This window comes from Parus major, chromosome 1, assembly GCF_001522545.3.
Source record: "Parus major isolate Abel chromosome 1, Parus_major1.1, whole genome shotgun sequence".
In the NCBI taxonomy this organism is placed as follows: Eukaryota; Metazoa; Chordata; class Aves; order Passeriformes; family Paridae; genus Parus; species Parus major.
In genome coordinates, this window is record NC_031768.1 from 4,161,759 (window position 1) to 4,177,380 (window position 15,622).

The following is a 15,622-nucleotide window of genomic DNA, read 5'->3' on the forward strand; positions in this document are numbered from 1 at the left end:
TCAGTGAAACTTCATTTAATACCCGTGAAACACCTGGAAATCTTGCGGACGATTACTCCAGCTCAAGGAAAGGAAAGGGGGAGCTCTTTCAGTTTACTCTGGCAGGGGAAGGATCTCAGTGCAGCTCGGCACAGATTTACACACAGGGAGTGACCAGGTGGCTGCCTAGGACAGCAAATTGATCAGGGGACACCGAGAGCACACATGACTTCAGCCGGATATTTTTTAACTTTATCTACAACCGAGGACTGGGGGAAGAGCCAGAAACAACCACAGAGTGACTCTGCTTAGACTTGCCCAGCAAGTCTAAAACCCATTTCAAGGGTTTTGGACTATTCGCTCCATCCAACGATCCATCAGGCATTGTCATTACTCCAGAGATGTCGAGACTAATTCCACCCTAAGTGTTCCCATCTTTCAAAAGGCCGCACTTGACTGCAGTTATTAATTCCGTGCATGATGAAGACATTTAAAGCCTCGCATGCTCTCTCAAGCAGAAGCCTTGCGTGCCTCGCTCTCTCCGGTGCGGCAGATGAATTTCCACACGCACACACACGCCCGCTCCTCACACCAGCCGCTGTGAGCCGGCACACGGGGACACGCTCCCGCATCCCCGAGTGACCCCGCATCCCCTCCTCCCCCTGGTGCTGCCCGGCCGCATCCTCCGCTCCGGCGGGGCCGCGATGGGAGCGGCTCCCCCGAGGCCGCCGGAGCCCGGAGCCCCGGGCAGCCCCCGGCTCCCCGCTCCGCCGCTCGCCCTTTCAGCCTTGATGAAACTTTTCTCCCCCCCGTGCCGGTCCTCTCCGTTAGCGGGGCTGCGGGCAGGGCAGAGCCGAGCCGGGAAGTTTCCCCGTGGCCGCTGGGTCGGAGCAACTTTCCCCGCACGGAGCTCCGAGCGCTCCGGCTGCCCGGGGGCCGTGCGGGAGAAACGCGAGGAGGAGCTCGCTTCGGGGGAGGGGGAGATGGAGCCGGGGCGTGGGTAAGCCGCTCCCTTCTTCTTCCTCCTCCTCCTCCTCCTCCTCCCCCCCGCTCCCCGGCTGCTCCCGTCTGGCAGCCAGGCGGCCGCTGCCTCCGGCCGGAGCCGCCGCACTTGGGAAGCGACTCCCGGCCCCGGCGCTGCCGCCGGGATGGGGACGCCGCTGGCGGCTCCCGGATTGCTGCTGCTGCTGCTGCTGCTCCTGGCCGGCACGGCGGGGCTCTGCCGAGCTCTGTTCTCCCTCCCGCTCCGCGTGTCCCACCCCGCCGCCCCCGCCGGCTCCCCGCCCGCCCCGGTGCTGCTGCGGACGGCGAGCGGCAGCCGGCAGCAGGATGCCCCCGGGGCTGCGGACGGCTTGGCCTTGGCCTCGGATCCCGGCGGCACCCTCAACTTTTTAGCCATGGTGGAGAACCTCCAGGGCGACTCCGGCCGCGGTTACTACCTGGAGATGCTGATCGGGACCCCGCCGCAGGCGGTAGGAGCGGGCCGGGGGCTGCGGGCCGGGGGCGCTGGGGGGCACGGGGAGGAGGGGACCAAACTTATCCTTGGTGGGAGCGACTCTGCAGCCCCCCCTGCTCCAAAGCAACTTTGTCCCGGTGCTCGGAGCTGGCGCCTCCTCCCTTTCCCTTTCCCCCTCTCTTCCCGGGAGACGGTGCCGGTGCCCGGCGCGGGGGAGAGGCGGCAGAGCTGAGACTTTCCGCGGGCCGGCAGGGAGGGCAGGAAGGAGAAAAGCATCCCCCGGTGCCCTGTCCTGCCCCTGCTCGGGAAATCTCCGATCTGGCCCCCAGGCTTTCTTTTAGGCTGTGTCACGGCGCTTGGATCCGAAGCTCTGCCGGTAGAACTGACCGTGTTTTAGAGACAGAGGCTGCTTTTTTTATTATTCTTTGCTTTTTTAAGCTGCTCTGCATCGTGATTGGGTGCTTTGGTAGATCTTCCCAGTGCTCCCGGGAGAATCACTCGGCATCTTCCTTCTAAACTAAGTGATGGCTGGGCATAACCAGCCCCTTCTGTCGGGAATCCATGAGTTGCTCATTAACGGGGCAAAGAAAGTGTGTGTTCTGAATATCGTTTTCAGATAAACCGTGTCGCCTTGAATCTTCTCTCTCTGTCTCCACCAGCGTGGCTGAAGTTTGTTTCGGGTTGGTTTTTTGGTTTTTTTGCCGTGTAGTCGCTCTTTCATGTGTGTCATGAGACCCCAGGAGGAGAGCTGCTGGTGGGGATGACTAGTCAGCTGAGTGGGGATTAATTTCCTGAGAGCCCTCGGGGCTTTCCTTCAAAACTTTGTGTTTGCTTCAGGAGTTTAGGTTCTTTGGTTCCCAGTGTAGACAGAAGAAAAAAAAAAAAATCTTTATTCTTCTGGTTAACTCCCCTACGTAATAAAAAGCCAATGAATGCCAAAATGCGCAGCCAATGGGGAGTGTTCAGCCGTCATTGCATTTCTGGACGTCTCTGAGCTCTTTCTTTCTTTCTTTTTTTGCCCCTCAAATGTAAGAGGATTGGCCACATCATCTCTCTAATCAAAAGGTATCACACTGGGATCAATACATGCATTGAGAAAGGCTGGCATTGTTTTCTGATCAATAAATAGAGATTTAAAAAAGAAAAAAAAAATCTTAACTAGGTCTGACTTATCAAGGTGTGGCCCAGCAGCCATAGAGGCCATGAAATAATTTTTTCCTCCGTGTTGAGTGATGCATATTTGACTAGTTCTGTTAGTGTGGTGTGGTGTGTGCTTCATAACTCCAGGGAACATTCAAATATTCAATATTGGCTTCTGCCAGAATCAAGGCACCAGATTTGATTGGACTAATCACCCAATTCAGCATGTCTTAGATGAAAAAAAAAATAATTTCAGGTAGGAAAAGTGACTATCAAGCTTATTATCTCCTTACATGTCTAGGGGGATTCTGAAATTGGAAGAAATGGAGATGGAAAAATGTGACAGGCCTTTAATAATATGACTGGAGGTCTAAGAGGGAGAAATGTGCTGCCCTCAGTACACCCAGAGGCTTCTCTTATGCTTAACAGCTCGTATCACTTGTATTACAGGTGATGGAGGGTTTCAGCTAGACTTTCCTCTGATTTTTATTTTTTCCACATGAAAAAAAAAACATGCTTTGAATCTGATTGCAAAACTTTTACTATTTTGAACTAGTTCTGACTTCTTGCAAAGTTTATTATTTTAAAGACTACCAGTGGTTTAGCACATGTGAGGTTTTATTCACAAGTAGACCCACTGAGGTTGTACGTAAGGTTATAAATGCTTCTATTTCCCAAATCAGATCTTGGTGTGTAATGACTCAGTGGAGTACAGTTAGAATTTATTCTATACTTTCGATGAGGATGAATTTGTTATCTCGTTCCTTGCCTGAAACCTGAAAACTTAAAGATCACAAATGTAACTTGTTGTTTTCCTGCTTTGCAAGGAGTAGTATAAAGCTACAAAGCTGCTACTGTTGGTACTTGAATGTTTCACATGCTGCTACTAAAAGCAAGTGTCTGGATAGTGCCAAGCGTTGGATTGTGTTAAGCTCCTTGGCCAAGTCGCTGCTGGAGTTGGGAGTGGGCTGTGCATGATGGTGTAGAAAAGGAAAATCTTTCCCCGATTCAAACGCTCCTCCCAACCTGACTTTGCTTCACGTCAGAACCTGCGCTGCAAAGCGGTGCTTGGACACCTTCCTTTGCTCCTGCACCAATCCAGCTTGGGGCTCCCCAGCTCCCTGCCTCAGCCAGGCCTGTTCCCAGGCCAGCCCAGGGAGCAGGAGTGCTGCCCTGACATTTTGCCAAGGAGGAAGGAGGATGCTGGCAGCGAAGAGCGGCGGCGCAGCGCGGCTGCGCTCCCGGAGCAGAAGGGTGGATGGCACGGCTGCTGCTCTGCACAGGAGCAGGGAGGGGATGGGGAGATGCTCTCAGGGCAGGGGTGGACCACGACCAGGCAGCAGGCTGTGAGAAGAGGACCCAGATTTGATGTCGTGGTTACAGTAGTGTTGGTGCCCATGACTTCGGGAGCGTGTGCGTCAAGTATTGGAAGCTGCTGTGCCAGAATGGGGAATGAACATTTGTGAAAGGCTTCTGCACTACAGGGCTCGCTTTACTGCTCAGCTGCATTTTTAGAAATTTTCCTTTTTTTAATTTCTGTTCTTGGAAGGAAGCTACTATGACAGAATTTCGTTTTTCAGGTCATTTAAGGCATACTTTTTGGCTTTCGTTCCAGTTCTGATTTGTCATATAGCAGATAAACACAGCACAGAACTGCGATTCACAATGGCAGTTCTGAAACACTTGTTCTGACGGTACAAAAATAGAGCAGCTGTGTGAAGTCAAAAATTATTTTATTTCCAAGACAGGAAACTTCAGTGCAGTCAATCCAGTTTTGCAAAGTGTTTGCAGCCAAAGTGTTTCTGATCATTTCCAGTTTTATGATACAATATCCTTCCTAATCCTATCAGATCTCCAGACCAGCTACCAGGTTGGTGTCAAATGTTATTACTCCCACTAATTCTTATTCATTCACATTTAAACCTACTTTAGAATTATGTGAAAGCTGAAAACAGTCTAATGTATTGAAGGGTGTGATGTATTTGTCCCTTATTTCATGGATGCATTATTTTGTGTCCTACTCCTGATGGATTATGTGCTTTATACCTTTCTGTACAGGTGCACTTCTTCCAATTTCAGATTTAAATAAGAGGTGGCAAGAGCCCAATATGAATTGTGTGCAGTGTTCTTAGCTATTTCTTTAAATAATCCAGTGGAATTCCTTTGCTCTATCTTTTATTATTTTGCCTACCCTGAGATTATAAGCACTGTGAGAAATTGAATCGAAGATCATTTAGGGTTTTTCTGCTATCTTCACTGCAGTTCTCTTCATATTAATTTTGTTTTTCCTACAAGCTTTTGACCAAAAGAATAGTCAAACTCTTAAAAAAACCTCATGTTTTTCACAGCTTTCTTGAAGTCCATCTGGACTGCATTAAATGTTTGCAGGGACAGTACCACTGCCTCATTTTGTACGAGATGGTGGCAGTCCTGCTGATCCCACTGCATTTCCAAGCTGTGTTTTCACTGGGAACAGGTAAATGTTATTCCTGATTAACGACAGAAGGATCCAACCTGTGCTCTGAATGTCACAGCTCCTTCCTTCCAGTGTCACTTTTTCATTCTGTTCATGAAGAGGCTTTTATATCTGCTGTTTATCCTAATGGCAGATTGTTCTGTGCATGGGGTGAGCAAAAACCCCCTCTATGAACTTGCTCCCAAGTTTTCAGGTCGGTGTGGATGTTGGGTCTCACGACCTCTGCTGCAAAACACAAACTTCAGCTCACACATAATTGGTGGGAGGTTATCTCCCCTTCCATTTCTTCCAGCTATTAAAGGAAGGAATGATAAAGAAGGATATGTATTAAATACCTCTAGTGTGTCATGGACTCAGAATTTACGTCTTCGTGTTTTGAAAGTGATGTACACACACATTAACAAGTTCTGACCTTGCAGCAATTTTTCCATAATTGGTGGTAGCTCTCATTCCCTGAGTGTTGGAAGGAATGAAGATGTGAGGAAAGATTCAACCACTCTTGTAATCTGATTTCTGGCACTGTGCTATTCCCCAACAAGCTCAGCTCTGCTTTCTTAATTTTGCTGAAAAGGGGCTCACTGTCTTCCTAGATACAAGGAGTTTTAAAAGGTGATCTTTCTTTGTTCAAATATCAGAAGGCAGGTTCCATCTCAAACCTCTCTTTCTGGTTTTTTGGGTTGTTTTTTTTTTTTTTAGTAATTACTAAGGTCTTTTGTATTTATTTTTGAGTTCTTTATGACAGCTGAAAAAACAAAAGGCTGAGAAGCAAAGACAAGTTCTATGGTGCATTGGAGTGTTTTGAGATGGCAGCATCAAAATCCCTCCAGATCTGCCTAGTGGAAATAGCAATGAAATGCAAAATATTCCTGTTTTTAAATGGTGATTTGAATCGATTTTGGTTGTTGTTGGATACCTGCAAAATAAAAAGGACGAGGACCTGGCATTTGTAATTCAGGACTAATACAGTGAAGTGAATGGCTGTGGCCTGGCAGGCTGTGATGTTTTTGACCCAAGACAAGCAAACAAATATACCAGGTTTGGGTTGACCAAAAAGTCCCTGCCCTTACAAATTAGCATTCTGGCACCTTCTTCCATCCAAAATTAGCCCTGGCAAAAGGGACTTTGTGGAGGTAGTAGAGCCTGTACTACAGAAATAACCCAAAATATGAGTGCAAATTGCACTGAATGGAAGAGGCTCGCTGTGGTCATTCCTCAGGACGTGCTTCTCTCCCAGAGTCAGGGATTAGAGCCCCACCAACTGTTCCTTTAAAGGTGCTTTCTCCTCTTCAGAGAAGTGATGAAAGCTTTATTAGCCAGGGTCTCTGGTTGTTGCAATCCTGAATTCAGATCCTGGTGGGTTGGGGCAGAAGAGGAGGAGTGGGGAGGAGGGGTTGTGAGGAGCAGGGGTGGTAGAAATAGGTGTCAGAATCACATTTTTTATCACTCTGTGTTTCATTCCTTATCAAGGAAAAAGCATCAGTTAAATCTGGAAAGAGGAAAGTAGAGGGCGAGCAAATAACTGTTCTGCCTGAATGAAGTGTAAATTAGTTGGGATTTGGTGTAGAAATGAGATGAAAATGAAACAGTGAACAAAAGAAAGCCCGTGTGGAATTTCCATGTGTTTGGTTCATTTGGATTATTAAGGAAGAAATCTTTCTCTTTTTGTTTGGGTTTTGGTTTTGGTTTTTTTTCTCTTTATTCCCCCCTTCTCTGACTAGAGGACTGTGAGCTCTAGGGATTGCATCTGGCAAGACAGATTTAAAAGCTACTACACCTTGCAGGGGTCTTCATTTTCCTGAAGAGCACTTACGACTTCGAGTATGTAAGGACACCTTAGCTATTACATCGCCTCCACATTTTATTACCTTTGAAATTTCCTCACTCAGTGTAAGTGAAAGGAGTCTGACCTGAAGTGTTGTCTGGTCACTGTCAAGTACAGGTCTGTTTGAGAAAGGAAGCTGGTACAATGGCTCTCACATGTGCCTCGCCAGTGTGAGGTGGACGGACCTCGCTCCCCCTTTTCCTACTGGCTGTAAAAAACAGATTTAATCCTACAAACAACTTGTGTAAATAAGTGAAGGAACTTGTTGCTTCTATTTCAGCATAGATTAGGGCTTGAGATCAAATCTTCAAAGTAAAGGAGGCAGCTCTCAGTTGCCCTAAAAAGGGAAGTGTTTTTTCCTGCTATTGACAGGCCTGTCCAACATCTTGCTGCTTTCCAGCCTGGGCTTGCTCTGTAGGTCCAAGCTGATGAAGCAAACACAGAACGTGTTCTGAGGTCAATTTTACACCTGAATTTGTATCCATCAGCTCAGTGCCCTTCAAAGCACTTAAAGTAGCCCCATACTAGATAAATTTTATTTTCCTTTCTGTTCGTGCCCCCATCATGGGGCACTGGAGGAGAAAAACCTCTGTGACCGCCGCGTGAATGGATCGCGGTGTTATGGAGCTGGGCTGGCAGGACCCGGCTCACCCGGGCTGCTAACAGCCTAGCTGAGAGGAGAACCTCAGCCTGAGCGACCCACCACGCTTTTCCCTCAACTTGAAACACTCAGGATGCTCCTCCACCACCAGCATCTCCCGAGGGATCTCGAGTGTGCACCAACCCCACAGCGCTGGTTTCGCTGCGGTGGCACCTCCGTGCGCGGCACAGCGAGGGATGCAGCAGCCTGGGATCACCTGAGAGCCTCACCAAGGAGTTGTGAAAACTTCTCCCCCTTAGGGTGAAAGCTTGCCCACGGCAGCTGCTGCTGCCCACGGGCCCAGCCTGCCCAACAGCCTTGCTCCAGGCGTGGCTTTCCGATGGACTTTTGGCCGCGCACATCCGAGAGCAGCCACGTAGCAAAGTCAGCCCTGGAGCCTTCAGAAACCTCGGGCCAGAGTCAATATTTGCTCCCTCTTCTGCCAAAGGCTGATAAAATAGCACCTTCTCCCCACTGTTCTCACTCCTCCCTCGGGGTTTTTCCCTCATTCTTCGTTTACCTGTCTTTCCTATTGCTCTCGCTGCCTTTTTTATGTCTGAGAGTATTTTACGGGGAGAGCGGCTGGGGACGAATGTTCTAGACTTTCAATTTGGTTTTTTTTTTAAGAGTCCTTCTCCAACAGACGAAACCTGTGGGGTATCAAGGGGAGGGAATTTGAGGAAAGCAAGCTAGGTGGGGGAAAAAGATCTTATTTGAGTGAAAATTACAATTCAGTGAATACAATTAATGTGTCATAATTAGGCCCTTTTGAAGGGAATCTGTTAAGACAGTAATTGCACTCTGCAATGCTTTTTTCCCTCACCGCTGCTTACTAATAATTTGATATTGTGAAAAACAAATTACTTGTGGATTTTGTCCTCTTTGCTCAGCTTGCAAGTACTAAAATTATTTGATTTTATTTAGCTTTATGGTTGGCTTATTTTTGTACCTATTTACTAGCAAAAACTGCTGTTAAACTAGATTGCGTGTGTTCAGGGAAAATGCTGGTCTCACATCCCAGTCTGGTCTTATTTTAAAAGAGAAAAGGTATTAATGCTGCAGTAACACTTGGTAAGCCTCTCCTCTCTAAAGACAGGGAAGAATCCATCCTTAGGGATCCAAAACTTCAGAACTGGCATTTTTGCTTTAAAGAAAAAGACATGACAACTCGAAAGTCACCTTTCCACTTGAGGGAGGGATTAAAGGCCAGCTCCTGCCATTTGACAGGGGGAAAATAATTGGATGCTTTTGGCAGCCATCTCTCAGATAATTCCTTGATATTTGTGAGTGGATCTGCCTGTGAGAGTGGCTCTTAGAAGAGCACCTTGGAGCCCACCTAATGCTCAGGCTCAGGTCAAGGCCAGATGTGAGAATTTTTTCACCACCCAGGCTCTTTCTGCTTCCTACTTTTCTTCCATAAGAAGCTTTATGCCAGAGAAGATCAGGATTTGGGGTTTCTACAGGAACAAAAGGCTTACCTGCTTTGTCATCATATGGAAGCTTGGGTCCTTCATGTGCCAACTTGAAAATTTTATTGCGGCACTCGGGCAGAAAAGAATTTGAAGAATGCCACTGGCAGCAATAGTTTTGGCATAGAAAATAAAATAGTGGTGTGTTTTGTTTTGACTGCAGGATTTGGATGTGTTCTCAAAATTGTGACTTTGTGAAATCTTGAGGGAGGTTTTTTCCTTCACTTTTTTTTTTCCTATGTAAATGGAAACTTTACTTCCAAAATTCCATGGTGATACCTGTTGATACAGAAACCTTGACTGTCAGTGTCTGCAGTATAAGAATATAACAGTTGTGGCACCTTTTTAGGGCCAGGTTGGTTGGAGCTTTTAGCAACCTGGTCTAGTGGAAGGTTCCCTGCCTGTGGCAGGGAGTTGGAACAAGGTGATTTTTAAGGTCCCTCCCAACCCAAACCATTCCATGGCTCTGTGATTGAAGCCAGAGCACACAACACCAGCTTGAGCTCTTCAGGGCACTTCAGCACTGCTGTGCTGCTCAAGCATGGTTTGGAAAGGCTGTGCCTTTATTCACTGTGCTGCCTGGCAGATGTCTGCTACAGGAAAGAGTGAAGTGTGAGGCGTGTCAGAAAATGATTCATCAATCCTACCTTTTCGGTGACTAAAGAGATTTTTATCTAATTCATTCATTTTTCTTCTCAGCAACTCTCAGGTTGCAAACAAGACAGAGGAGTTCAAAGGTGGTCACACTTCCCAAAAGTCTGGGAGCTGCTGGAGCAATGTAACATCTGATGCAGTCACAGTGCTTCAGCTTAACTGTCAGAGAATAATCTTCTCATTACTTCTCAGAAGCAAAGTCCTTCAGGGAATAACACAAACATCTCACATGATCCAAAGTGCCAGATTTTTGCGTTTGAACCACTGAGATAAGCAGTGTGGGGGATGGGGAAAGTTCACAAAATTTCTCAGGGGCTGTGGTTATTGAAAGCTGCTGTGTGCTACATGTTCCAGCTAAAATTAACTTTCATTTGCACTCTGCTGAGCCTTAGGGCTTACCTTGAATGACCTTTGGTCATTGGCAAGTGACCAGATGCCAGTGGTACTACCTGCAGCTTTTTGTCCAGGTTTGGGAGCTTTTCTCTGTGGCAGGTGTGCACAACAGCATTTGCTGTTGCCAGTGGGAAAAATTCCACAATTCCAGTGCCCTGAGCACTGTCAGCTCCACTGGTATGAATAGAATGGTTTGGGTCGAAAAGGACCTTCAAGCCCATCCAGTTCCAGCTCCCATCACCCATCCACCATCACACAGAGGGATGGAACCCCTGGCCAGAGTAGAAGGAAGCTCATTCCTACACTGGAGTTGTTGCTGTGTGGAGGAATGGATTGTAGGGAGCTGTCTGACGTCTGCTGCTATGGTGTGTCCTGGCAGACCTGATCAACCTGAGAGCATAACAAAGCCCTTTAACTTCCTGCCCTCCAAACTCAATCTGGTATCTGGAAATGAAGCTGTGTTCCTGCATGCCTCCGTGTTCTCCTGTGTAATCAAGATTTTTATAGTGGAACTTGGTTAACAATTGTAATGATGTATGAGCCACGGGCAAAGCTGGTTCATTTCCCAGAGCTGCTGCCTCTCCAGTATTAGCCAGGGGAAAGAGTAAAGTATGAATGTTTGAGAAGGAGAGAGAGAAATAAACTACTCCAATAGCAGGGGAGGAACTGTGCTGCTTTCAAAAAAGAGAATTTTTTTTTTTTAGAAGCATGTCTTATTTCACTTGAGAATCAAAACTGCCTTTTAAATTGTCCTGCCAAATTTTTTAAGTAAAAACATTAGAACAAATATGAATAAAAAGCTTGATTCTTATTTTTAATTAATCAAATGTATCATTATGACATTGCTTAACAGGTTGGGGTTTTTTTGCCTTTTCTTTTTTTCCCCCCAGTCAAATAGTCCTCCCTGTTAATATAGAGCATAAAGCTGTTTTTTGTTTGTGCCTTTGAACTCCCCTGTATAATTCCAAGGAACACCCATGATGACAATCAAACTCTGCCTGGCAATATCCTAAATAGGTCAGGTGCAATGGGGAGCAAAAGCCTCCCGTCTGTTGTATTCCCTTTATTAATTGCCAGGGAAATAAAACCACTGGAGTTACATCACCTTGTTTGTGCTCTGAGACCTGGGACTGCCTGTGCACACTCCTGTGGCCACCAAAGATGGCCCAGGAGCAGAGGGAAGCTGCCTGACCCTACACCATCTCCCCAGAGGTGTGGCACAACTTTTCCATCAGGAAACACGATCAGAATAACCAATTTCCAGTCTTAGTGGCTGACAGAGATGAACTGGTGGGTTCTGTCCTGATCTTTCCCTCCTTCCCTTCCCTCCCCTGCACTGGCAGATCCAGTCTTGTCCCTTTACCATCCTACCAGCCCAGTAGGTGTGTGAAAGTGTGGGATGGTGGCTGTTTCTGGGCAGAAAGGGAGGAAAGAGGTGGGAGCTGCTCTGACAGGTGAGGAAGAGGTGGTTCAAGGTAGTTGAGAGGGTGGGATCGGCCTTTTCAGCTCCTCAGGCTGACACAACCCAGATCTCGTGTTAAATAAAACCTGGCAGTGCTGCAAATCGGGCCTGAGGAACAAGTCATGGCATTTTTATAGCAGAGGATGGTGCCTTGAGGTACAGGGAGTTCATAGCTGGCTTGCCAAGGTGTGGGCTTGTTTATTTACCTCTCCAAATCCAACTATGCCAGCTAATCCAGGGATATCACCAGGGGAACATGGGAATGTCTGGGCTTTCCTGGCCCTCAGGAGAGACAGGCTGCTTTCAGAGCCCTGAACTTGTCTTAAGCAGCAAGCTGGGTCTTGCCATGGCATCATATCCATTGACTTCCATGTTTTGGGGAGGTTGGTCACTGGTGTGGTGTGTGGATAGAGAAAACTCAGGGAAAACTCACACACTTTGGGTTGTTACAGCATTTTAGGAGAACAGACTGGAAAAAATCTCTAAGCATCCAGTGTCCTTGAAGAGAAGCACTAAGAAAACGTAAGGAGGAATTCCTGGAAGTGGGAAGTCAGAAGGATGCTCTAATGAGTGGTGGCCCACGGTGTGGGTTTGGAAGTGCTGCTGGGAAGAGCTCGCTCCGGGGAGAAGGGAAAGACTTGATGAGTCAGGAGTGTCCTGCTTTCACCTCTCCTCCTCACAGCTCTCCAGGCTTTGAAAAACCTTTGCTAACAAACACTCGTCTCCAAAACTAACATTTTGATAGAGGAAGGGGAGAAAAAAACTTGGAAAGAATTTGTGTCACTACAAGAGTGAGGTTAAGCAGGGAGGAGAGGTAAGAGATCAGACCTGGCATGAAGCCTTCTGAAAAATCTGATTTTTCTCACTGCAAGTTTCATTTTCTTTCTATTTACCTCTGAAATACAGACTTTTTTTCAAAGTTATTCACTGCCTTCAAATCATAGAATTATAGAAGGGCTTGGGTTGGAAGAGAAATTCAATATCATCCAGTTCCAGCCCAGCCATGGCAGGGACACCTTCCACTGTCCCAGGTTGCTCCAAACCCCATCCAACCTGGCCTTGGGCACTGCCAGGGATCCAGGGACATCCAAAACTTCTCTGGGCCAGGGCATCCCCACCCCCACAGGCAAGAAGTTTTCCCTAATATCCCACCTAACCCTACTCTCTTTCAATTTGAAACCATTCCCTATGTTCCTTTTAGTCTCCCTAAAAACCAAACCAAAACAAACCAAAACAAAAACCTTCTAAAGTATTGAAGGAGCAGCTTTGGCACTTGATTTCACATCTCCAGTGTAATTGAAATCCAGGATCTTATTTAAAATTGAGTTTAAAGTTCAGATCTTGGGTGTGAGGGAGACTTTTGAAAGAAGGTGGGAACACAGGAGTGGGACTGAAGCTCTCCTGCAGGGTTCCTGCCTGCTGCTGAAGGACAAGGGGGCTGTGGTGCCTTTGGCAGAAGGGAGATCACCAAAAAAAAAGCAGTGCTCATGAGGCTAGAGACACCTCCTAGCCTAAGCACAAGAACATTAGGAATGGGCTTCCTTCCCCTGATGAATTTTATTATTTCCAGATGGCACAGTAAACATGGGCAGTGACTCACCTACAGGGGGAGGAAGGTTTAAAGATTAGTCACTTCAAGCCTTCTTGAGTTTGCTGGCATGGCTTGGCTCTGTACATGTGTACAAAACTGTTTTGGTCTCACTGCAGTTGGAGGGCTGTTGATTTAATTTCCAAACAAACCATTTTTTTTTGTACTGTAGGAGTTCTGAAGCTAGATACAGAAGAAGAGTTAAAAATGCCCTTTTTTATATATATTTTTTTTTATTTGACAGCAGTTTCGCTGAGTCTAATGAGCGATAGAGGAAAAGAAAAGAATGACCTGACAAAATAAATTGGAAGCTAATTTTGGAGAGCAAAAGCCTTGGAAAATTGAAATTCTGAACTGAATGCAGCTTCTAACTGTAATCATTCACTGGGTATAATACATTTATGTAGGCTTACTGATTTCATTTCCTTAACCCAAGGAAAAAAAAAAAAAGGCAAAAAGCCCTCCTTAATATTGTATTCTGAAAGGTAATGTAGTAGCATGATTTCTCTTTTTTTTTTTTTAAATCCCTTAAAAAAGCTCAACTTCTAAAATTCTTTGAAATGCTTATAGTTTTTAGAAAGATCATGCCCTAAGTAGTGCTGGTGATCAGAACAGCCACAGCAGACATTTAACCACAGTGCCCTGCTTTATTGTGCAGCTGGAAGCTCTCCCCCTCCTCAGCTCCTCCTACAGCATCCTTAGCTCCATCTGATGTGGCATCCCAAAGAGCTCAGAATCCTGCTGGACAGTGCCCTGGAGGTCTGCCCTGTGGTGGTGGTGACACTCTGAGGTTCCCAGGTGAGGAAGGGTTTTAGGCTGAGAAGGAGCCTGTGAAATGGGTGATGCCATTCACAAGCACATCTCCAAGAGTTAAGCTCTTTTTAGCTATGGGATTATTGAATTAATAGCTGTCTCTCCAGCACCTTAAGTCACCCTGCTCTCCAGGGAGGGAGGGCATAGCTCTGTATGAGACTCTTGCTAATTTAGGACGTGGCACAGGGCTTAGACTTAGCCTGCCTCTAAACCAAGGCTGCGTGGGCACTGGGATTCCTCTCGAGGCTTGCAGTTAAATGTGAGAGTTGTTCCCAATGGCATTTGGCTTACAGCCTCCCTGTCTCGTCAGTGCTGTGCTGTAGTTACCAGGAAATTTATTAATTTAGTTCCTTTACACCTACTAAGAGGTGGAAACAGGCTTTTGGATTTAACAAGAGCTTTGTGTGCACTTAAGCACGAATAGCTGATGCATGATGCTCATGCATTCGTTCTTGAATTTCAGAGTGTTTGTGGGGGCTTTTTTAATCCCCCATTTATCTAGGCACTCATTATCTTTCCATTCAGGAACGTGTGTGGTACAAGTACAGCAAATATAGAGATATTCCTCACTCAGATTTGGGAGGATTTCTGCTAACTCTCCTTGTTGTTAAGTGTTGGTGGATACCCTGGGGAAGGTTGATGAAGGCACCTCTTGTTTTCCATGCAGCCCCTTCCTTCTGAAAGGTTTGGCTCCCTGGGGGTCTCTGTGGCACCCCCTATCACGCTTTTCCTTCATCTTCTCGAGCCATTTAAAGCCTGTCAACAGGTGGTTTTTTCTAGACCTCTAGATTATTGTTGTTACTCTCTAATTAGTTCAGATTTTCCTTAAAACCCAGTGCTTAGAGCAGAGCATGACTTCAGCTGCAGCTGGTTTATGTGAACTACAGAGCTGCTTCACACACCTGGTTTTGTCTGCTACAGGGTGTGAGACTCGTATCTGAGGGAGGGAAAAAATAAAAAAACAGGGGAAAAAGGTTAATCTTTCCTGAAAAAGCAGTGAGACAAAATTGCTACGATTCACACAGCTCTAAGATAAGCAAGTAATGGCTTATGTTCAACAGCAAAGCATGTTCATGTAGCATGAATAGGATGGATGTGTTGTATGATAAATCTAGACACAGCAAATAAATTTCAGCCTGAAAAATAAGATAGCACATGAGATGGCATGTGCAGAAAGAATGCTAATGTTTGGGGAACCGAGGGCATTGGCAGGAAGGAGAGCGCAGAAATGAAGAATAGATATTTTGTTTTGTTACCAGGATTGATTGGCTGACTATTTTTTTTGTCTTTAAACCATAATAGCCTTCCCTTATTGTCAAAATGATAATATATATAAAGCACTTCCTGTAATATTTTTCTTCAAAATGACTATTCATCAGTCCCACAGTCAGATGCTCGTATTTCAACTCACAATTTAGTTTAGCAAGTTTATACTTCAGAGCAATCTGTCATTTTAGCATTTGTGTTTTTTATACCAATCTCCACTACAGGAGCAGGCAGTGCTCTTAAACATGGATAGATTGGCTAATCCAGATAGCACTTTGTAATCTTCTGGTAAAGAAAGAGATTATTGCTTTTCAGGCAGGAGAAAAGAAATATTCCTCCCAGTCTAGCAGTGCAGACCTTGGAGAGATTATGGGGAAATACTCTTGGTCTTCTGCTGGGCCCAGTGAGGGTGTGAGAGTGTTGGGAATAAATGTTTTACATGGCTGGGGAAGAGAGTGAATGTG

At 46.2% G+C, this 15,622-nt stretch overlaps 1 protein-coding gene across 1 annotated transcript in view; it reads left to right on the plus strand.

Annotated features, from left to right (window-relative positions):
• Positions 1 to 1,032: 1,032 nt before the first annotated feature.
• Positions 1,033 to 15,622, plus strand: part of BACE2 (beta-secretase 2) — a 51,126-nt gene continuing 36,536 nt past the window's right edge. Inside the window, exon 1 of the mRNA XM_015646117.3 lies at positions 1,033 to 1,451. Coding sequence (XP_015501603.1) covers positions 1,128 to 1,451 — 324 coding nt within the window. The 5' untranslated portion in view covers positions 1,033 to 1,127. The remainder of the gene's footprint in view (positions 1,452 to 15,622) is intronic.